This window comes from Stenella coeruleoalba, assembly GCF_951394435.1.
Source record: "Stenella coeruleoalba genome assembly, chromosome: 7".
In the NCBI taxonomy this organism is placed as follows: Eukaryota; Metazoa; Chordata; class Mammalia; order Artiodactyla; family Delphinidae; genus Stenella; species Stenella coeruleoalba.
Genome location: NC_137153.1, coordinates 117,309,351 through 117,331,648, shown reverse-complemented (window position 1 = coordinate 117,331,648; position 22,298 = coordinate 117,309,351). Strand labels below are relative to the sequence as shown.

The 22,298-nt window shown below is 56.3% G+C and overlaps 1 protein-coding gene across 1 annotated transcript; it reads right to left on the bottom strand.

The window, feature by feature from the left end:
- Nucleotides 1–7,450: 7,450 nt before the first annotated feature.
- Nucleotides 7,451–21,052, bottom strand: PRDM12 (PR/SET domain 12; the record flags this gene model as incomplete). The annotated part of the gene is made up of 5 exons (XM_079926977.1): nucleotides 20,733–21,052; nucleotides 18,769–18,959; nucleotides 17,125–17,280; nucleotides 9,267–9,378; nucleotides 7,451–7,863 (listed from the first exon to the last, which is right to left on the bottom strand). The coding sequence occupies exons 1-5, from the start codon at nucleotides 20,953–20,955 to the stop codon at nucleotides 7,451–7,453; spliced, it is 1,095 nt and encodes a 364-aa protein (XP_079783103.1). The 5' UTR covers nucleotides 20,956–21,052.
- Between the last annotated feature and the right edge of the window lie 1,246 nt (nucleotides 21,053–22,298).

The window sequence follows — 22,298 nt, the reverse complement described above, 5'->3', positions numbered from 1 at the left end:
CAAGAAAGCATGAGAAGGGCCCATATGTGGAGTCTGGCCTCAGCCAGAAGAGGGCGGTGCTGTCCTTTGAACCAGCATAGCTCAGTCCGCCAGGCAGCTAGGCCTGGGAGTGCCCCTAGACCAAGGCTGGGGTATAGTCTTGACATCATTCAGTTTCAAGGAGGGATGGACATAACGTGAACCCCTCCCATTCTCACAGCACTTACATTTAGGGAGCTTGTCACAACGTTGGAATTATGGATCTGAGTGTAGTGGCGGATTCAGTGCCTGGTGAGAGCTCGCTTCCTGGTTCAGATAGCTGTCTTCTCCCTGTGTCCCCACATGGTGGGCGGGGCTGGGGACTCTCTGGGGTCTCTTTTATAAGGCACTAATCCAATTCATGGAGGCTCCACCCTCATGACCTAATCACCTCCCAAAGGTCCCACCTCCTACTACCATCACCTTGGGGTTAGGATTTCAGTATATGAACTTGGGGGGGGGACATAAACATTCAGTCCCCTGTAGGTACCTTTTTAAAGAGGAGGAAACCGAGGCCCAAAAAGGACTAGAATTCATACAGCAGTTGGTAGCAGGGCCATGTTCCTTCAGACTGCACCTGCTTCATCCTAGAGCCCTCACGTCTTGAGGGACGGGTCCTTGGCTGGATGCTTCACAAATATTACGTTATGAACTCCTTATACTCAACCCATCTTGGACGCAGGCATTGCTATCCTCGATGGACGTTTGGGGCGACTGAGTGCACATCCTTAAGGGGCTTGTTAGAAATACAGGTTCCTGAGCCCAGATTTAGGCACTGGGGCTCTGCAAAGTGGGGTCCACAAGTCTGTGAGGGTGTCTTAACTCCCAGTGTGATTTTTTTTTTTTTTTTTTTTTTTTTTTTTGCGGTACGTGGGCCTGTCACTGTTGTGGCCTCTCCTGTTGTGGAGCACAGGCTCCGGACGCACAGGCTCAGCGGCCATGGCTCACGGGCCCAGCCGCTCCGCGGCATGTGGGATCTTCCCGGACCGGGGCACGAACCCATGTCCCCTGCATCGGCAGGCGGACTCCCAACCACTGCGCCACCAGGGAAGCCCCTCCCAGTGTGATTTTAATTGCTGATCAGGTCTAACATTCACCACTTCTTCCCATATCCTTCTACCTCCCCATCTGTGCATGTCCAGGGCCATCTCCCCAAGACGATCAATGTCATCTCTCACCTGGGCATCACCGCCTAACTCAGCTCCCTAATTCTGTGTTTGCCCCTCCTACCACCCAATGTCCATACAGCAGCCAGAGGGAGCTGAACTTATCTACGGAACAGGAAGAAACCCACAGACATAGAGAACAGACTTGTGGTTGCCAAAGGGGAGGGGGAGAGTAGGAGAAGGATGGGTTGAGATTTGGGGTTTAGCAGATACAAACTATTATATATAGAATGGATAAACGACAAGGTCCCGCTGTATAGCACAGGGAACTACATTCACTATCCTGTAATAAACCATCATGGAAAAGAATAAAAATTAATAAATAAGTCTTTTAGGATACTCATAAATAAATAAATAAATAAAAACAGATCAGATTAAACCACTTCCTTGCTTAGAACACTTCTGGCAGCTTCCCTGTACACAAGAATGAAATCCAAACTCGCATTTCCCTGGCTCTGCCCATCTCTGACCTAACCTGCTCTATTACTCACTACAGACGCTGCAGCCAGAGGCGCTGGCCCCAGGACCTGCGTGCTTTCGGTGCTCTCTGCGTGGAATGCTCTTCTCCCAGTCTTTGTGTAGCTGGCTGCTCTTCCTCACTTAGATCTCCGCTCAGATATCACCTCCTCAGAGAGGCCTTCCCTGACTACCTTATCTGGAATAATCCTCAGTCCCTCTTTTACCACTTGATCCTGTTTTATTTCTTGTCACTGAATTTTCTTTTTTTTTGTTTGTTTGTTTATTGCAGTCTTCCTCCACTAGAATGGGAATACTCTGAGAATAGGGCCGTTATCTATTTTGTTCATCTGGTACCTAGAGGGCAACCGTAAAACATTTGTCGAAAAAATGACATATATTTACTCACCATGTATCTTCCCCACAGGGTATAAGCCCCGCAAATGCCCAGACTTTTTGTTCACTGTCCAGTCCCTAGCACTGTCTGGGTACAGAGTAGGCTCTTTTATTAACCATATCTTCGATGGTAGTCTGATGTTTGGACATTTTGGGGCTTCCCAGAGCCTGGAAGGACTGCCCCTTCCAGGGTTAGCTGATCCCTAGAAATGGTAAACAACTGGCCCAGGAGTGTGCCTTTTGAATGCAAACCAATCAGTCCAGAGCCCATGCCCTCCACCACCTCTTTTACGGGGCTCTCAGACTCTGGACCCCTATGCGCCTGCCCTAACCCCCCCAGGGCCCTGTACCAGACAACTAGGGACAGGCCCTGTGCCTCAGAGCCTACCGAGATTATTCAAACCAGCCAATCCTAAACCTGCTTCCCCTGCTTCCCCTGGTCCTTCCTTTTGGAAACCCCAGCAAAGGCTCTTTCCCACATTTTCTCCTCATTCCCGCTGCCTTCTGATCGGCCCCCCGTGTGCTTCCCCATGGGCTCTGCGTGGTGCGCCATGCCTCCTGTTTCTAGGCAATCTTAAGTATGCTGAACTTCTCCCTTCAGGACAGTCATTTCCATGTTTGCATGTCTTACCATACTTGATTAAAACACATCCCGGGCACCCTTAGAACAGCACTCAATAAATGTTTGCGGAACGAATGAATAAACTTATTCGGCAAGCATTTCTGGAGCATTTCCTGCCCCAGGCATCAAGGTGCTCGGTCAGGAGCTCAGGTTTGGGGGGTGGGGGGCGGGGAGGACAGAAAAGGCCTCCTGACAGCAGCGGCAGATGAGTGAACCTTGAAGGAAAGGAACTGCTGACACTGGGGAGTGGGTTGAGAGGGACAGATGAACTTCAAGTGAAAGTAAACAACAAGGAAATCTTGAAAAGTGTGAAAACAGAGGCAGCAGGAACGCTCTGGCCCTGAGCTCTTGCCCGATCCTGATCTACCCACTGGCTTCACCTTGTGTTCCATGAAATGGTAAAAGTAACTGCAGAAGTTTTCTCTTTTTTTTTTTGCCCGTGCCACGTGGCTTGTGGGATCTTAGTTCCCCGACCGGAGATCGAACCCATGCCCCTGGCTGTGGAAGCATGGAGTCCTAACCACTGGACCGCCAGGGAAGTCCCTTTTTTTTTTTCTTCAGAAAATTTCTATTCAGAGATGTGCACAAAGATTTCTGCCCAAGGACCCTCATCAGAGTATTGCCTTCTCCTGAAAACATAGAAATAGCCTTGATATCTGTGGCAGTTTTTATACATGGCCACAGAATTTTTGCTGAGTCTTCAATTAAGAAGTGCAGTCAGAGCCTCCTCGTCTTGCATCTGGGCAGGCTTGTGACTGCTTCGATAGCTGGCGCGTGTCAGAAGTGCCTCTACGGGACTCCGAGGACTGGTCAGAATAGACCACGCAGCTTCCACCTGGTTCTCCTGCAAACACCTGCCCCTGAAGCCCTGAGACAACATGCGCGAAGTCTGACTTCCCTGAGGCAGCCATGTTGTAGGAAGCAGTCAGGATGGGTGCTAACCAGCTACCAGCCATAACCTTTCCCACCCCTCACGGCCACACATCCCAGCAGACCAGATCCAAGGTGGGAAGGAAGCTGAAAGCTTAGGATATCTGTTCTTCCGCTTCAAGAGATCTGAGGATAATGGCTATAGGAAAGGGCAGGAGAAGAGGAGAGGGCCTTAGATGCCCTCTGGGGGATGTCCAGTGAGGTAGGCGATAGAAGCAGCTACAACCCTTCTTACCCACCAAAGGCATCCATATGCTAACAACAGCTCCCATTTATTGAGCACTTACTACGTGCCAGATACCGAGCCATGTACTTTATTCATTAATTTATATTATCCCACCTAATCCTCACAGTATCCTGAGGAGTTAAGTATCACCCCATTTTTCATTTGAGGAACTTGAGACACAGAGCCATTAATTGACTTGCCCAAGGTCACACAGCTAGTGAATGGCCGAGCAGGGTTTCAAACACAGACCAGTGGCCTCTATCTAGAATCCTCTACACGTGGAGGTCCTGAACCATGCAATAAAAAAGGCATCTTGATTGAAAAGGAAGAAATAAAACTGCCTTTATTCACAGACAACATGATCATGTACATAGAAGTCCTAAGGAATCTACCCCAAAAACCTACGAGAATGAATAAGTGAGTTTTGCAAGGTTGAAATATACAAGGACAATTTACAGTGCTGGTCTACACTGCATCCCTATGGGATACGCAGCAAGCCCTTCTGGGCGCATCTGCAGGCTGACTGGGCGGTGGTGTGGCCTGCTGGTCATGAGCATCGCTTCTAAGGTCAGTTGCCATGGTGAAAACTGCTCTGCCACTCATTGGCTGAGTGACACGGGCAAATGACTTCCTCTCTGCCACAGTTTTCTTATACTTCAAATGGACTTTAATAGAGCATGGGGGAGAAACAAGAAAAAAGAGTACCAAGCTCATGGGTTCACGGGGAGGATTCCTGGAAAGCACGCATGTAAATCTCTAAACCCCAAAATGACTGTGGCTGTGTTTGCATGCCTTTGTGGGGAGGAGGGGGCGTGCACTCTTGGGAAAGGGGCCCGAAGCCTCCTCTGGGAATGGGAGCAAGGTAGATTAGGCTTTGAGTACCAGGCCTCCCACCAGCGTGCAATTCTTCAGAATGATGATTCCTACCTGCTCATCCTAGCATCTCCAGCGCCAGCACACTTCTGGAGGAGAAACAGGTCAGCAGCCGGCAGAGCACATGCACTTTCGTCTGCAATTACAGCCTTCTGCCACCAGGTGGGTTCTGGAGCCCGCCCTGTGAACTGTAGCTGAAACTTCACAGAATTACCTACAGAGAGCGATTTAGATTTTTGATCAAGGGCCCCACTGACTTCTCTGAAGTCTGACACCTGCACTGCAGTGAGAGAAGGGTAAGGCCAGGGGCCGCCAGGGGCCACCAGAGGCATCTGAAGCCTCATGGTGAAGAATCAAAGGAGAGGCAAGATTTGTAATGGGAGGAGGGGTAGTACCACGGGTGACATCCCCCACTAGCCCAAGGAGGAAACCCCAGACCCTAGATGGGATCTACCAGTGAACACATCAAGTGTACATCTCTGCCTGTGCCCCCCTCTGCCAGGGTGCAAGACCAGTCCCCCAAAGTATGCAGTCTTTGGGAATACCTGAAGCTCCAAATGGGAATGGTCTGTGTGTACAAGTGTGAATTCCAGTGTCTTCAGGTGTGTGTGTGTGTGTGTGTGTGTGTGTGTGTGTGTGTGTGTGTGTGTGTACAGCTAGATGAGGGTGCACAGAGAGGTGTGCCTGAGGGATGTCAGTGGGTTGGAAGGGTGACAGCCTCACAGCCTTACATGCTGGAGCACAGGTGAGAACTCACACTTCCCAGTTTGTACACCTCCTCCTGGTCAGGAGGTCCTGGAGAGGAGAGCCAGGGCCTGGCCCTACATTGATGGCCTCCTTGCTCTTTGGTCTTCCTCAAGGAGGGACCGGAAATGGGTGCCCAGAGCATTTGGAAATTCTAGGCTTTGGGAGTGCACTTGGCGCCCATCGTGGTCCACCCACACCGGCTGCTTGGATTCCTCAAGTTGTCCATGAAAATGAAAAAAAAAAAAAGTAAGTAAAGATTTGGGGCAGTAACAAAGCAAGACACTGAGATTTGAGAGTCAGCTGGAAACCACGAGGAATCTGCCAGCCCTTTGGGGGATTTCTGATTGCTCTGTGCTGTGGTCATCTCTCTGGGAGCTGACACCCGGCTGTGCCAAGGGTGACTTTCAAAACCAGTAAGTGGGGCTTCCCTGGTGGCGCAGTGGTTGAGAGTCCGCCTGCTGATGCAGGGGACACGGGTTCGTGCCCCGGTCCGGGAAGATCCCATATGCCGCGGAGCGGCCGGGCCCGTGAGCCATGGCCGCTGAGCCTGCGCGTCTGGATCCTGTGCTCCGCAACGGAAGAGGCCACAACAGTGAGAGGCCCGCGTACCGCAAACAAACAAACAAACAAAAAAACAGTAAGTGGAACAACTCTTCCTGCCCCCTCTCCAACTTCTAGACATTTTTCCTTTTCCATATTTTTCCTTTTCATGCAGACAAAAGCGTCAGTCCATTCAGATGCTAAGCGATAAATGTTCCAAGTAATTTTTATTTTAGAATACAAGAGAGGTACAAATGTATTTACAGTTGTACATATACAATCAAATAATATATATCACAGTTTCGTAAATATCATTTTAGATAAATATTTACAAAGTTAAAGTGACCATTTTCTGGAAGTAGAACACAAGTTTTTGAAAATTCTATACATTTTGTACTTTTCATTAATATTATAATAGTTTATTTTACAAAACGCCCTACAGGAATTCTAGTAAATGACTGCAAGGTGGGAAAGGCGACACCAGAGGGCGCCCACGGCCGGAGCTTGGGGAAACTTGGGACAGGACAAGGGCGGAACCTCCCGGGATCCCGCACAGCTCGGAGATGCTTTCCGGGCTGAGAAGCCAGTCTTGGCCTCCTCGGGTCGGAGAGTGGCAAGCAGGGGCAGGAAACTTCCTCTTTCCAAGCTTGATGTCAGAGCTGAAGGGGAGGAGGCATTGGTCCAACTCTCTCATTTTACAGACGGGGAAATGGTAAACGGAGGCCCAAAGAAGGGCTAGGCCTTTCCCGGGGTCCGCATAGTGGGTTTCCGTTTTGCCTTCATTCTCAGCCTACCTGGCACATTTGTGCCTCGTCCATCCCCAAGGAGCCGACTTTCGGGGGAAGGTGGCCCGAAGGAGAGAAGGGCCCGCTTGGCAGGGAAGGGCAGGTCTCTCCGGCCTCTTCTGGCTGCCCCTGAACCCCTTCAGTCCCCAGATCTCAAGGTCGCGTCCTTGAGTTCTGACATTGCAAGATACCAGTCTCAGAGGCGGGAGGAGGAGACAGATGCGCGTAGTGCCCGGGCCCGCTGCCCACACTGGGACAGGGAGCTCCATCCCAACACGCAGCTCTCTGTGGCGGTGGTGAGGGCCCCCTTTCCCCGCTGAGGGCCCTCGGAGACTTTCGGTCCCCTCTCCTGGCACCCACCAGGGGGCTATCAGCCTGGACAGCCGACTCCACAAGAGAAGGGAGACTCAGGGGTGAGGCCGAGCATGGGGATCCCCTGAAGAGGAGGCGGCCGAGCAGCTGCACCAGCTGCGCGGCCCGCGAAAAGGACGTCGCCTCTCAGTGTCCTCATCTGCGAAACGGGGCGAAGAGTGTATGCCTGGGCGTCATTTCTGGGGCGCACCTACAGCGCCGGGTCCGGCGGCCGCGTGCCGCAGGGAGTGCGAGTCGCGAGGGAGAGCAGCCCCGCCGCGCGCCCCGGCGGGCTGGCCGGCGGAGGCGCGCGCGGGCGGGAGCGGGCGCGGCGCGGCGCTCACAGCACCATGGCCGGGAGGTGGTGCGCGGCGGCGGCGGCGGTGGCGGCGGCGAGCGCGGGCGCGTGCGCGTGCGGCGCGGGCAGCGCGGGCGAGTGGGCCTGCAGCGCGGCGCTGGGCGGCCGGTGGCGCGCGCTCTTCTGGTGGGCGCGCAGCCCGGCCAGCTGCGAGTAGGCGCTCTGGCACACCTGGCACTTGTAGGGGCGTTCGCCCGTGTGCAGGCGCACGTGGTTGCGCAACGTGGACGACTGGCTGAAGCGGCGGTTGCAGAAGCGGCACACGAAGGGCTTGTCCAGCGTGTGGATGCGCATGTGCGAGCGCAGGTTGCTGCGCGAGTTGAAGCCGCGGTGGCAGATGACGCAGCGCATGCGGCCCGAGGTGCCAGCCGCCGGGTCCGCCGGGTGGAAGTCCTCTGGCCGCGCGGGCGGGGCCCGGGGGGGTCAGGCGGGGAGGGGGAGAGAGAGAGCAGCCTCGTTAGAACCCGCGCGGCCGCGGCCTGGTCTCCCCGTACCCCTCCCCCACGTGCGCCCCTCCCAGGGCCCAACCGCCTCCGATCGTTGGGTGGCCACTGCTCAGATTGCTGGCGCTGGCAGAGGGGTGGTAGGGGCAGCAAGAGACCTGGCCTGGGATCACATAGGAGCTGGACTCCAGACCATGCTGCGAGATCTCAGGGACTTAGTGACTTCGCTTCGGGAAACCTCAACCTTCTCATCCGTAAAATGGGAAGCTACTACGACCTCACGGGGCTATGCACGACTACACGAGATGATCACAAAAAACTGACGTCTTTGAAGATTACTCTGTATTGATCACTTTACCTGCCTGAGGCCGGATATGGGGAAGTACCAGGTTTATAGTAACCTTCCATCAATGGTAGTCACTGTTATAACTCCTCCTCTCCCCCCAAAACCTTTCATTTATTCATCCCACAAATATTTACTGAATGCCATCTATGTACCAGTGAACTGCACCTCACTTTTCTCATCCCTGAAATGGAAGTAATAATAGCATCACGCCCAAAAGGTTGCTGTAAGGATCAGAGAAATGGTTTGTGAAACATTAGCTGCAGAGCAAGCTCTGGATAAACAGTAGCTCCTGAGCCTCAGGTTCATCCTCTAAAAATAAGGATAACCAGATATCACAAGGGTTTTATGAGGACCCATGTGGGATGACACCTGTAGAAGGTTTAGCCCAATACTTGGCAGGAAATAGGTCTTGAGCAAATGGTCTCTACCGTGATACCAGCGCCCCACCCCACCCCGCTGCAGCACACACACAGGCACACTCTGCTCTGCCTTCATTCAACAGGTTTATACTGAGCACGTACTCTGGGCCAGGCTCAGCACCAGGGACAGGGCAGGGAAATGTGGACTGTGAAAGCTGGAAGGGAGCTTAGAGATCATCTCGCCCAACATCCTTCCTTTACAGGTGGGTAAACTGAGCCATTTCCTAAGATTGCACAGCAGAACTGGGACTCAATCCAGTCTCCTACTGCCTGGCCCGTTGCTTCTCCACCACACGCTGCTGCTGCCTCCACCCAATCTGCCCCCAGACAGTCTGTCTGGTCCAAAATCAGAACTGTCTTCCATCTATGCCTGGACCATGGCAGCGGCTCCAGGGTCATTGGCCTCCTTGAACCAGTAAGTCCCATGTGCTTGATGCTGCTGGACGAGGAACCAGGGTCCCCAGAGGCCAGGAGCCTCCCTGCCAAACACACACACACACACACACACACACACACACACACACACTCACTGTCTCTCTCTCTGGCTTCCGTGGCTCCCTTGTCATTGTGGCCTCATGGGGACTACCTACCATGCTTGTTCTTTTTCTGCTCCTCCCCCAGCCCGGGCACACCAGGGATCCCCAGGAAGGTGTTGTGTGAGTTTCCATACCACACCAGCAGCTCCTGGTCTGGAGGGATCATCTGTAGGGAAGGAGGCAAAAGGAGATCAGGAAGGCAGCAGCCCGGGGTGGGGGGGTTCCCTCACAGCCAGGAGGGGCTGTCCTGGTGCCCACCTTGGAGATGTGGATACAGTCTCAGCCCCAAGAAAGGCACACTTGGGTCCCTTTCCTCCAAGCTATCCCCGGCAAGCTTCACAGACATGGAAGGCCTCGAGTTGCTCTGCCCCTCTGCCCCCCTCTGCAAGGACTTCTCACTGTCGCTGTCCTGGCTCTGCTGCTGGGACCAGAGCTGTCTCCTGGCCACACGGGAGCTCCCAAACTGACAGCAATGGAACAGAAACCTTGCCGCAAGCAGAAGTAAAGGAAGAAGGAAAGCTAGAAAACTTCTCATTTCTCTCCGAGGGGAAGCAGAGTCAGCCAGCCCTCAGGTCTGTGGGGCTGAGCCAGACGTTCCCAAGGAGAGTGGCCTGCGGGGCACCCTGTGGTTCTCGGTTACACCCTGCCTGATGATGTTCTGGAAATATCTCTTATCCAGAGCAACCACGAGGCAGCGCCACGTCACGTACCCTTCTCTCCCCATCACAGGGCTCCGCCTGACTCCCTGTACGCAGCTAAAAAAGAAGCGTTCAGTTCAGTGAACACCTCCACCTCCGGAAATACTGGGGCACACAGCCTTAAACAAGATGCGTTTGCCATGTCCTAGGTCTACGGCAGAGAACTCCACAAATGGTGACAGGGCTCTGCTGCTCCCAGGGGAGGACTGCCCCAGGGACACGGTGCCCGCGGTCAGGAGACAGGGCTTTGCAGTGACAATCCAGGGAGGCAGTGGAAGGCCTGCTCCTGAGGTGAGGCTGACCCCGCCCCCTGGGACAGCCCAGGGGCCCGCCACACCTTTGGTGGAAGCCAGTTATTCCTCAAAGCAAAGAACCTTCAGGCTCCAGCCAGCTAGAGCAAATGAGAGAGGGGAAGGCCCATCGCCTCCCAAGGCCTGGACCCCGGAGGAGCTAGCTGTGGCACCCACCCTGGGGGTCACTCTCTGATCTGCCCAGAGAAAGGTGGATGCCGCCCCCCCGGGCAATGGCTGGATTGTCTTCCTGGCGGGTCTTCTTTTAGTTGAAGTACAAAAGGTCACACAGGACTCCATCTAGGGCTGTCTGAAATCACACCAGAATAGGGCCCTTCTCCTTGGCCTCCACGGTCACAGAGAAAGCCCCCGCCCCTTCCCTTTTGTTCTGGCCTGAAGACCCCCTATCTGCTCGCCACACCTTCCTTCCTCTGGTCAGAGCCAGGAAGAGCCTCAGAGCATCACAGCCAGCCAGCCCTGCTGGACCCTGAAAGGAGAGGGAAGCAGAGACAGGAGCGGGTGGGAGAAGGGAAGCTCCAGGGGGCCTAGGCAACGTCCATCCTCCTAAGACTCATCCAGGGGTCACTGTGCCCCTTCCCAACAGACCCTACAGCCCACGGGGTGTCACATCAAGCCTCGGGGACAGTGAGTGACGAAGAGCCGGGCAGAGGGTGCCACACGAGCTCGGACTGACGGGGTTAAATATGGAAAAACCAAATGCAGCCCCGGAACCCAAGGAAAATAGGCCGTGCGTCAGAGAAAGCAGGCAGGTTAGAATCTGGCCCCACAGCGAGAGTCCTCGAGGCCTCTCTGGTCATTCATAGTCACGGCCGCTGCAAAGGAGGGCAGCGGGGGTCAGAGCTGGAGGCCCTGCTGGAGAAAGGGTGGAGCTGAGTTTTGTGAACCCCTTAGAAAAGAGGGTGATGGAGCTAAAATATTCAAGCTAAATTCACCGTGAAGGAAGCTGCTGAGAGATGGTGCCGGTGGGCCCTCGGTCGCCAGGTCCCTGGGTGACCCTAGGCAAACACTCTGTCTCTCTAAGCTTGTCTCCTGAAGTGAAGGGGGTGGAGAGCATGATCCCTGAGGCTCCCCCAACTCTAAGACTCTGATTATGTCACCTCTGACATTGTCCCAACCCCTGGCTTCAATTCTCAGACGACACCAGATATTTATACATCACGGTTCTTCTAAAGCAATCAACCCCTTGTCCAACTGTCTGTACACTCCCCTTCCTTCCGGAGACTGTTCTGCTGAGGTTCCTGGCTCAGGGCCTGGGCTCACACACGTCGGGGTCCGCTTGGGCTCCCCACCTGCTGAGCGTGTCACTTTGGGCAACATGCCTTCTGCCACTGGTCCTCAGTTTCCTCAACTGCAGAACAGGGACAGCCCCTTCTGTAGCCTCACAGGGCGCTTGTCCGGGCTCAACGGGGCCACGCACTTAAAGCTGTTTGTACTATTTTCCGAGAGCTCATCAACCATTCAGAGAAGCTGGCAGCCACCTCTGGGACATGGGGTCCTTCAGTGACCATCAAGAGCGCAGGCTGGGGACTTCCCTGGCGGTGCAGCGGTGAGGACCCAGCGCTTTCACTGCTGAGGGCCTGGGTGCAATCGCTGGTCGGGGAATCAAGATCCCACAAGCCGCGCGGCAAAAAAAGAAGGAAGAAGCACAGGCTGGGCCCACATGCTCCCAGGACACCAGTGCCCCTCCGGTGCCACCTCTTCCCTGGCCCATCTGCCCGGGGGCGGGGAGCACAGTTGTGGGATGACAGGTTCAGCAAGTCGCCAGTGGGAGCTGCATCTCCAACCCCAGATGCAGTCTGGGAATCAAATATCTAAGTCAACACCGGCCTTTTCATTTGCATTGACTAACAATTATTATTACATATAAAACAGATATAACAGCAACAACAATCATGGTGGTGAATGAGAAGCCAAGAACGAACTCTGAATATTATTATTGAAAGTGGTGGTTGGGAATCATATTTTTAAAAGAAGAGCTTTAATACCGACTGCTTCCATATAGGCTGAGTCATGTATTTACTAACACATTTTTCAAATGTACTAAAAATTTTACTAGTGCATGTTTTTGTTGTTGTTGTTTGCAGTACGCGGGCCTCTTGTGGCCTCTCCCGTTGCAGAGCACAGGCTCCGGACGCGCAGGCTCAGCAGCCATGGCTCACGGGCCCAGCCGCTCCGCGGCACGTGGGATCTTCCCGGACCGGGGCACGAACCCGCGTCCCCTGCATCGGCAGGCGGACTCTCAACCACTGCGCCACCAGGGAAGCCCACTAGTGCATTTTAAAAATTAAAACAGTGATACAGACACAAAGCAGTATATAAGGAAAAGTAACTGTCTCTCCCACTCAGGGCACCCAGCCACTGTGGCCGGTTTTCTGCACATCTTTTCTCAGAAGGGTTTGTCGTTTTGAGACCAGTTTTTTTTTTAATGCTGATTTAAGGTGCATGAGGAACAGCATGACGGAGCGGAGTGACTTTCATTTTCTACAAGATGCATCTGATTTTTTAAGAATTAATGAGCACATATTACGTTTATACAAAAAAATATTTTTTAAAGAGAGAAAATCTATTAAAAAGAACCTACTAGAATTGAGAATGACACACATCCCCAGACAACAAGAAGCCTCCGGCTGTAAGGCAGCGCTGGGGAAGGCGGCCTCACCCGCACAGAGGCCGGGCACTAGAGTCTCTCTCTGCCCTTCAGAGCTCTGGGAAACCAGCAGCAGCTCCTGGCCTGGACCTCTGGCATCTGCGTGCTCCCAGACACCCCTCATGCAATGACCCCAGAGATGGAGACCAGGAGTGCCGGGGAGACCCACAGCCTCTTCCCTGAGATCTTAGTACCGTTGTCCAGAGGCTGCCAGGGTCCCATCAGCCAATCACCTAAGAGCAAAGAACGGCCACGGTCCCGTGCAGGCCTCCTCAGTAGCCCTGTTTCTTTATGGCCAACACTCTGGCCTGGCCCAGCCAGGGCTTTCCACGGGGGCTCGGAGAAGGAGAATCAGCTGCTCATCTACTTTTCTGGGGATCCGAGACTGGCTCAGGGTACACAATAAACACAGCAATTCCCAAAGAAATGAATCCTGTCCCATAAAATCCACATCATCAAGACACGGGGTGAGTATCAGCGCCTGACTCCTTGGTTGACAAATTATATAATCTCCCAACTGGCGCCTCTTCACCTTCCCTGTTGGCCCAGAAGTTCTGTCCTGACCCTTTTCTGAATTTTTATTATCAGTTGAAAACGTTTGGGGGTTTTCGTTTGTTTTCCTAATACAAATTCATGTCACAGTATTGAACGTGCTCCCAGGAGGCTCTGATGTCCTCCCCGTCCTCCCGGTGGTACAGAAGCCCTCGTCTAGAAGGACCTCAGTGTCATCTGGACGAATATCAATTTCCATTGTACCACAGATGTCCCAACACACCAATTAATAGAGTTCCAGCAAAGAGATATTGGCCAGGGAGGTCCCACGGCGTGGTGACCAAGGGCTCCACCGTGGGGTCCCACAGGTCTGGATTCAAATCACAGCTCAACAATCTCCCCAAATCTCCCTGAACCTTAGTTTCAACGTCATTAAAACAGGGATAGTGATAGCACCAGACTGAGTGGATTCGATTTTTTCAAAGTCGCTAAGACCCTTAGCACAGTGCTGGCACGTGGTAACTGCTCCGCGGACGGTAGCATCATTAATTATGCTTATTATTAAAAACCGAAGTGCCTAACTGCACCCATCGGTGAGTAAGATCAAAAGGAAAATGGTGCTTTGCCCTCATAGAGCTGAGAAAAAGAGAGATGGGGCTATGAGGCTCCAGGGGAAAAAAAACCCCAAAACAAACCTCAATTGCCTGAAATGAGAAGCAAAGCAGCTGAAAAACAAAGCCCACGCTTCAGGGCACAGCCATTTGCCAAAACCTCGGGAGGGGAAAAGCCTGGGAATTCTCTTCCCAGTTCCAAAATGCAAAATTTTCATAGTTTATTCCTAAATCGTTTTCTTGTGTTGAGTTTTGGGGTCAAAGTTCTTGCTTCCCTGGGGCAGCTGGTTTCTTTGCCGGTTTTGTTTTCTTGGGAGAAAAGGGTCCGTGTGTCCGTTTTCAACCCAGCCCCCATCACCTGGAGAAAGACTTATTCATTCAACATTTAGTGCCCATTTGCTACGTGCTGGGCACTTTCTAGAAATGTCATTTTAGGCACCTGAGGTTGAAGATAGCGAGGGGAGAGCCTGGGATAACATGTTGGTAGATCTGCCTAGGAATTCTGCACAGACTGGCCGGCCTGGAGACCCATCACCCTCGTCTCCCTCTGGACGGCTGTTAATTTTGTATTTGTGGGAAATTTTAGAGCAGCCATAGTACATTCTGCTTACTGAATGAAGATGTTTCTTCTCACTTTTTTTTGGCAAGTAATGGGTTACTCTTATGAGATATACACAGTGGTTCTGAGTGACGGAAAGATTAAGAAAACAGGTCATGGCACAGACCCTTCTTGGCTCACACACACGCACAGAACAAACAGCCCACGAATTCGAGAGGCGTCCGGGGAGTGGCCTGGAGCAGCAGAAATGTCTTCTGGACAAGCCCTGCTGCACGGTGCTCACACACACCTGGACACACAGCTGGTCCGGTAAGTGGCGTCTGACATTTTGACACGTGGCTTTAAGAAAGTTGCCACCACAAAAACTGTACCTGACTTCACTTATTAAAAGTAAAGTGGGTGGTATTTTGCGTTTCCTTATTCGTCACTCCGGCACTCGGCTTGCTAACTCTGTGAAAGCATGAAGAGGCGAACCGGTGGTATCTACTTATCTTGATCATACACGGTAGACTTCCCCAATCCTCTTTTTTCAACTTAAATTCCTGATCAGATGTCGATGACTTTTAAAAAATCTTATAAACTTAGATTCCCCCATGGAGATGCACTTCAGCCACCTTGTCCTCCGACTCTGAATTTCTGTATAAACGTCTATTAATATTTCCTGACCCTGTTCAGCTCTCAGCCATGTGACCTGAACAGCAAGATGAGACTCAGGCCTCCGCATCTGACGCTGTGGGGAGTCCTTTTGCCAAAATCATACCAGCGTCCTTACCCTCTCTCCTGTGTGTAAGCACGTGTGTGTGTGAGCGTGCGTGTGTCTGCGTGGAGGGATGGAATGATTGGGTGTCCCCCATCTCATCTGTTTCAGGGGGGCCGGGAAGCAGTGTGCAGATGTGAGGACGTGTGTGAGGTGGAGCGGGTAAAGGGGGGCGCTCTCTGCCAGGGGTGAGGTTCAGCCACCCATGAGGCTGATCCCAGGATGTCTAAGGGGAGGCCCTCGCTCCCATAGGGTGGCAGCCCAGCCAACAGTCTCAGGAAACACCTCTGTCCTCAGCCTGGGCCACCGTCAGTCCTATCCTCGCACTGTCCCACCTCACCTGAACCCCAGTCCAAGAACGGCTCACCTTTCTTTTCTTTTCTTTTGTGCCGCACAGCTTTCGGGATCTTAGTTCCCTGACCAGGGATTGAACCCAGGCCCCAGCAGGGGAAGCACCGCGTCCTAACCACTGGACCGCCAGGGAAGTCCCAACCTTTCTTTACCCCTCTTGGGCTGGACCACACCAGGGCCCAGGCAAAGGCCATTCTGTTGTCACTCCTGGAAGATTCCCAGGGGCCTGGTTATTGAGGGACAACTGTCCAGTGCCCCTTGGGGCCTTAGAAAGACATGGGGCTCTGAGTTACAGGAAGAAAGCGGACTAAAGGAAAGGAGAGTCATTCTCTGGCCTGGGGCGGGGGGCTCCTTCAGAACACCCCCAAACTCAGCCAAGCCTAGCCGCACCCCAAGGGGCACCGTGCTTCTCCCTCCACAGAGGAGCAGAAGTGTGGGGTCCAGAGGACTACTGGGGGAAGAGCCCCACCACCGTGCAGAGCACTCGCCACCAGCCTGCCACAGGGAAGCTGGGCCGCCTGCCCCGTCCTGGGCTGGACGCTGAGCAAATGTCCTGCCAAGAGACAACGTGCAGGGAGGGTCCTCACAGCATGGCTGCCTCGGCTACCGCCTCCCGGCTACCACCACTCGGCCTGCTCTGTGCTCTCATCATCTCCCCGAACACCGTGAGCCTGTCTGCCTCTGCCCAAGCGTTTCCCCACTGGGGACACCTCCTTTCCCCATCCCGCCTGAACCTCTCCCTGCCCTGGGCCTGGCCAGCTCCTCTGACAGCCCCTCCCACCCACCACGGGATATGCTATTTAATCTCTCCCTCTCTCTCTCATCTGAGAAGCTTCGCCCAGCTCAGACATTAGTGTTAGCGTCCCTCACAGATGCTCAGACATTAGTGTTAGCGTCCCTCACAAACGCCCATGGAAGCCGCTGAGTCTGCCACTCGTCAAGTGAGACCCAGCACACTGGAGGTAACCACAGAACCCTCCCTTGTGGATTCAACACGTGAGGATTAGATACGGTAATGCGCATACAGTGTCTAGGAAAAGCCTGACAAGTGATCAGGATGCGATAGCTGAGGTTAGAGTCGCGCGTGGTCCACCCGTCACTGGTGGCGGGCAAGGCACAGCCAAAATGCTGCCGACACAACGCCCTCTCTCCCCGCCAGATGCTTTCCCTGGGCCGCCTTCTGGTGTCTTTCCCTCTGTATTTCTATGGCTTCTCAACCCCAGCACCCCCTCAGCAGTCATCCGGGGACCCCAGTGGAGGTGCACATGAGATTCACGATGGCATAAAGTGGAAAGTTCTGTCCTTTCTGATCTACGGCAGAAAGCTTGCCCTGGAGGTCGTGCTCCCAGAGACAGTGATGCATGGGCCTCAGTCCTCCAGCCTGGGCAGGGCCAGCTGGGCCAGCGCGTACGCCCCTCTCTCCACCTCAGTCCCCCGCCCCCGCCAGCTGCACGCGCCGCCCCCACATAGCAGCGCACACACTCACCTCGGCGGCTTTGTAGAAGATGCTGGTGCCGATCTGGACCACCTCCAGGTTCTGCTCTTGCTCGTTGCGTGCGCACTTGATGTAGGTCATCCAGCTCCGGTGGTCCTCCTGGCTGGCGTCGATGAAGCAGCGCACCGTGCCATCCTCGTTGAACACCTGCGCGCAGGTGAATCGGGGGCCAGGTGAGGCGGGGCTGTGTCCTGTGTGCCGCCCGTGGCTAGGGCTATGGGCCCCAGGCTGGGCACATCCACACGCTCTCTCTCTCCATCCTCACAACAGCCCCAGGAAGTGGACGCAGCTATTATTGTCTTGGTTTTCCAGCCCGTGAAAGGGAGGCTCAGAGCAGTACAGTGACTCGCCTGAGGCCAGCTGGCTAGAAGTGGCCAACAGGGAGTCAGTCTCCAGGGCCCCACAGGCTCCTGCTGCCACGTCCTCCCCATCCCCAGATGCAAAGCATCTCCAAGAGATCACTGAGCGCACAAAGTGACGTCCACTCCAGCTAGTTCTCCGGGGATGCAGAGGTGCTCCCCAAAGCCGCGGAGAGCGCTGGCCGGGACCTCAGCGGGGGACACAGAAGAGCCTAGAAAGGGAAGGCTGGCTCACTGTGTCACCCTGGGCTGGCCCAGGCCCCCTTTGTGGGAGCTACCAATAGTACTCAGAAACCAAACTGGACCCCAACTTCCTAACTCAGCAACAACTGGAGATGGGAACCACGGCCCAGGCCTCCAGAGGTGGGAGGAGGTGAGGTTAGGGGAGGCCTCATGGCCCTCTGCTCTCTTCCTCTGATCCTGTGACCAGGTGCAGGATTTGGCCCATTCATCTCCTTAGTGGTCTGCCCGGTGGTGGGGAGCCATGGAGCAAGGAGGAGAAATGACATTAGGGAGAGGGTGCCTCAGCCTGGCCTCCTCAAGGTGAGACCCCCAAGAGGAGGAAGTGCTCTGGGAGGGGCTTTGTCCCAGGGTGGGCCGTCCCTGGCATCTGGCACCGTTGTGGGGGAGGAGGGTCAGAAGAGCCTGGATGGAAGGTCAGTTTCCTTCTGTAAAATGGGAATAATAACTCGTGGGGCTGCTGAGAACATCTGGTGGAATGCAGGCCCCGCGCTCAGAAAGCCATCGGTGCTCATTTCCAATGCCGTTATTCTGCTTGGCTTGGGAAGCCCGACTGCCAAGAAGCACAGGCTCCCTCCATCCTTCCTTCCAGCCACCCTCACCCCAAGGCCAGGGCTGGCTTTGAGGGGCTTTCCTTGCTGCTTCTGGAGTGAGGGAAAGAATGCAGGTGGCTGGGCGGTGGCTCCCAGGAGTGGCTTGCCAGCTCTCCGTGGCACCCTGGGCAAAGGACATGGCCTCTCTGGGTCTCCATGCCCTCCTCTAAGAAGCGGACCTAACAACGGACGTGATCCCTAGGGCCGGCCAGAGGAGAGCGCCTTCGCCTCGCGATTTGGGGAGGAACCTCCAGGCATCAGGCGGTAGGATCCGGCCTCAGGGAGCGTCAAGGCCTGGCCCAAGGCGCCCGCAGCTTCCAGCGAGGGCGGAAGTAGCGGCCGGACGCCAGGGCCCCACCCGAAGCCCGCAGCACGCAGCCCCGCAGCCCCGCAGCCCCGCAGCCCCGCAGCCCGCAGCCCCGCAGCCCGCAGCCCGCGCGTACCTCCCACATGAGGTTGTTGTTCTTGCAGATGTCCACGTGCTCCGGGGCGATGACGCGGCCGGTGAAGGGGCCCATCTCTGTGCCCGCCTTGATCCACGTCTTGGAGAAGATGCCGAGGCCCTCGCCGGGGATGGAGCTCTGCGCGATGATCACCTCGGCCGGCAGCACCAGGCTGGACAGCTTCTGAACCTCTGTGGCCGCCGGGCATGGGGACTGGGTCAGAGCCTGAGGCAGGCGAGGCCCGGCTCTTCCCGGGGGGTGGAGGCTCAGCGACCCGAGTCTCCTCTGATTGCAACCCGGGGACCCTCCGAAAGCAAGAGGTGCTTTGGGACTCATTTCGAGGACAGCTTTTTGCTTGTTTGTTTGCATTTGCTTTTGTTTTTAGTCTCTCCACGAATTCTCAAAGCATCCACAACCTCCCCTGCCCTCCACCCCGGCAAAGTTTAAGAACTACTGAGCCGACCGCAGTGCGTGGCTTTACCAATGGGTAAACTGAGGCCCGCTCCCACGAGGGGGTGACGGCCCAGCCAAGACTCCTTCGCCCTGTCTGGTTCTGGGCCGATCGTGCGTCGCACGGCGCTCACTGCGCGTCGCGGCACCGAGCACAGGGCACTGTCGGAGGACCCAGGACGCGGTCAGGGCTTCTGACTCCTTTCGCGGTGCGGGGTGGGGCGGGCCTCGCGCCCGGGGCGGGCTGGCAGCGCCCGGAAGGGAAGTCTAGTTTCGAGGCGGCGGAAGCTCAAAAGAAACGCGGGCGACGGCGGGCCGTGTCTCGCGCTCTCTGGGTGACCCCGGGCGCGCCTGGGTCCCTCGCTGCCGCCAGGATCCGGGGTGCCAGGAAGGGCAGTGCCCGGATCGAGGCGAGCCGCGCAGTCGCCTCTCTGGGCGGACAAGAGCCGGGGCGGCCCGCAACCTCCGGGGGTCCCCCCGCCTGGTCGCGCAGCCGGAGTGGGAGCGGCGAGGCGCACAGGGGCGGCCTCCGTGTCTTACAAGGTCCCCCTCTAAGCTACCTGGGAAAATACCCGGCCAGCGGGCCAGCTGAAAGGGGGGGTTAAACGGTGTCCATTGCGGCGCGGCCGGCAATTTGTCACGCTGTTAAAGTGATCGCATTCATTCGGCTCCATTCGAAAGAAATTGCTAATTCTAAATTCATTAGCCCTGGAAGAATGCTGTAGCAGTAAATTGTAGCTCAATGCGGAGGGGACTTGTTTAAAAGGGGCCGAGGAATTCCCCTTACAAAAAGGGGGGATTAGATGGTTGACATAGCGTGAATGGAAGTGGAATTAGTCTGCACGGTAAATTAAGAGAGGAACAGAAATCGTAAAGGGGGAAAAGGGGGCGACGCGCAGAGATGCCAGCGCCGGGGAAAGATATTGTTTGCGGGTTGATGAATGAGGAGTAAGAACTTGAGACATCTTAAAGAAAAGAAACTTTTCTTACTCTCTCTTTCTCTCCGTCGCTCTCTCCGCGGCTTTCTCTCCCGTCCGCCCGCCCTCCGCCCCCTCCCCAGCCCCCGCTGCCTTTTAAAGTTCTTGGTTTAAGTGGGAACTTTCGCGGGTCAAGCCCAAGTTAACTAAATGAATTTAAAACCCCTTCTTTTTGAGTCAACTGCTATTACACGCCTAGTAAGGCTTTAAATGCCGGGAACCCGCCGGCTCTAAGGGGTGAGGGGCGGATGGGGAAGCGCGGGGGCGGCGCGCCCGGCCGCCTGGACGCCGAGATCTCTTCACCGTGCCGCGCGGGGTGGAGGTGCTCCCCGCCCCCGGCCCCTCCCCGCCCGGGCTTGGCTGCTCGCTCCCTGGTTCGGCTCGCGGGAAACTGAGTCACACGCAGCATCTGGAACGCCCAGATTGGCGCGAGCTGCTGCGACGCCCCGTGTCCCCGCCGCGTCCTGCGCGTGTGGGCCCGGGAATCAGGGGCCGCGGGGAGGAGGGGACGCGATCGGCCTCGACGGCGCGACTCACCGCCCGAGAAGGACTGCGCCAGGACCTCGGCGGTGAAGGCTGTCTTGGGGCTGGCGTGGTGGCTCTTGTCTTCGAAGAGCTGCTCGCCCAGCACGTTGCGCCAGCGGCCGTACAGGAAGCTGTGCAGGATGTCGGAGGTGATGACCTCTGCCAGCGCCAGCCCCGGCGCCTTCAGCCCTGTCTTGAGCACCAGGGCCTCAGCCGGGAGCACGGAGCCCATCATGGGCGGCCCGGGGCTCGCCGGCGCCGGGGACGGACGGCCGGACGGCCGGGCCGAGGCGGGTATGTGGTGGGCGAGTGGGGAGCACAGGGGCGAGAGAAGAGGGCTGTGACGGGGGAGGACGAGGACGCTGGAGGTAGTGGGAGGCGGGGGGCGGGGTGGCTGGGAGGAAAGTGAACGAGGGGGAGCGAGGCAGAAATGAAGAGAGAGATGGAGAAATCTGCGGAGATGGCAGAGGCGGCGCGGAGGGCTGGAGAGCCAGGGGTGGAGGCGGAGGCGGGTGCGAGGAGGGGGGCGGTGCGGGGTGGGTGGGAGGCGGGTGGCTTCAGAGAAACGGCGGCCAGGGGCTCTCGGCCGCGCGCTCGCCTCTCGCACACCCGGCCCGGACGGTCTTCCCCTTGGCAAAATCTCAGCGCCTTTATAGGAGCCGCAGTGACCCTCCTAATTGGTTATTAATGACCCCCTGACGTCGGAGGACAGACTTGTTGTACCCGGCCCGGCTCGAGGAGCCTCCGCCGCGAGAGCTCAAGGGGCGGGGGCGCTCGGGCCGCTCGGAACGCTCCCCACTGCGTCCTCCCGCCCCGCCCCGGCCCTTCCACCCCCCTCCTCTTCCTCCTCCTCTCCCCGTGGGAAGTGCCGGGCAGGGAGGGAGGCTCAGCCCGGGGCGAGCAGAGGAGGGGACAGAGCAGGGCAGGGGGAGCAGCGAGGATCGCTCGGACTCCGGGGACCAGACTAGGCCGGAGGGGACGCCTGGCCTCGGGCCCCGCGCTCAGCCGCTATCCTAGGCCGGCTCTGCGCTCAGCATCCCTGGCCGGCCGGGCCGGCATTCACCTCCCCTACGCTCCCTGGTCCGCCCGGCCCGCCGGGTCCCGCGCTCTCCCGGGCTCCACGCCCCAGACTGCGGTAGTCGCCCTGGAGCCAGCAGGCCCGGCGCAGGCCGCGCTGAACTCCTTCGCAGCAGGCGCTGCGGAGGCCTGCTCTTCGCTTCAAACGGGCCGCTGCAGCCGCCCTGCTCGCTGCCCGTGGCCGGCTGTCAAACTCCTCCCTGGGCGGACAGGGCTGCGGGGCGGGGCTGCCGTCGGGGCTGAGCCCGGCCTGAGACGGCTTCGTAGGCGACCGTCTCCCGGTCCTAGGGGGCTAGGTCGGGGTCGGGAAGGGCAGACCGAAATCCGAGATAGCCGCGGGTCGCTTGGAAAAGGCTTTCCTTACGGAGGCAGGGGGACCGAAAGGGGTCTCCGGACCGTCGTGAATGGGAGCAGCGGCTGTGCCCTGGAGCGAACGCCCTCCGAATCTGCAGGCAGCCCCGGACCAGGCCGCTGTGCGCCCTCGGCTTAAGGCTCGAGCCT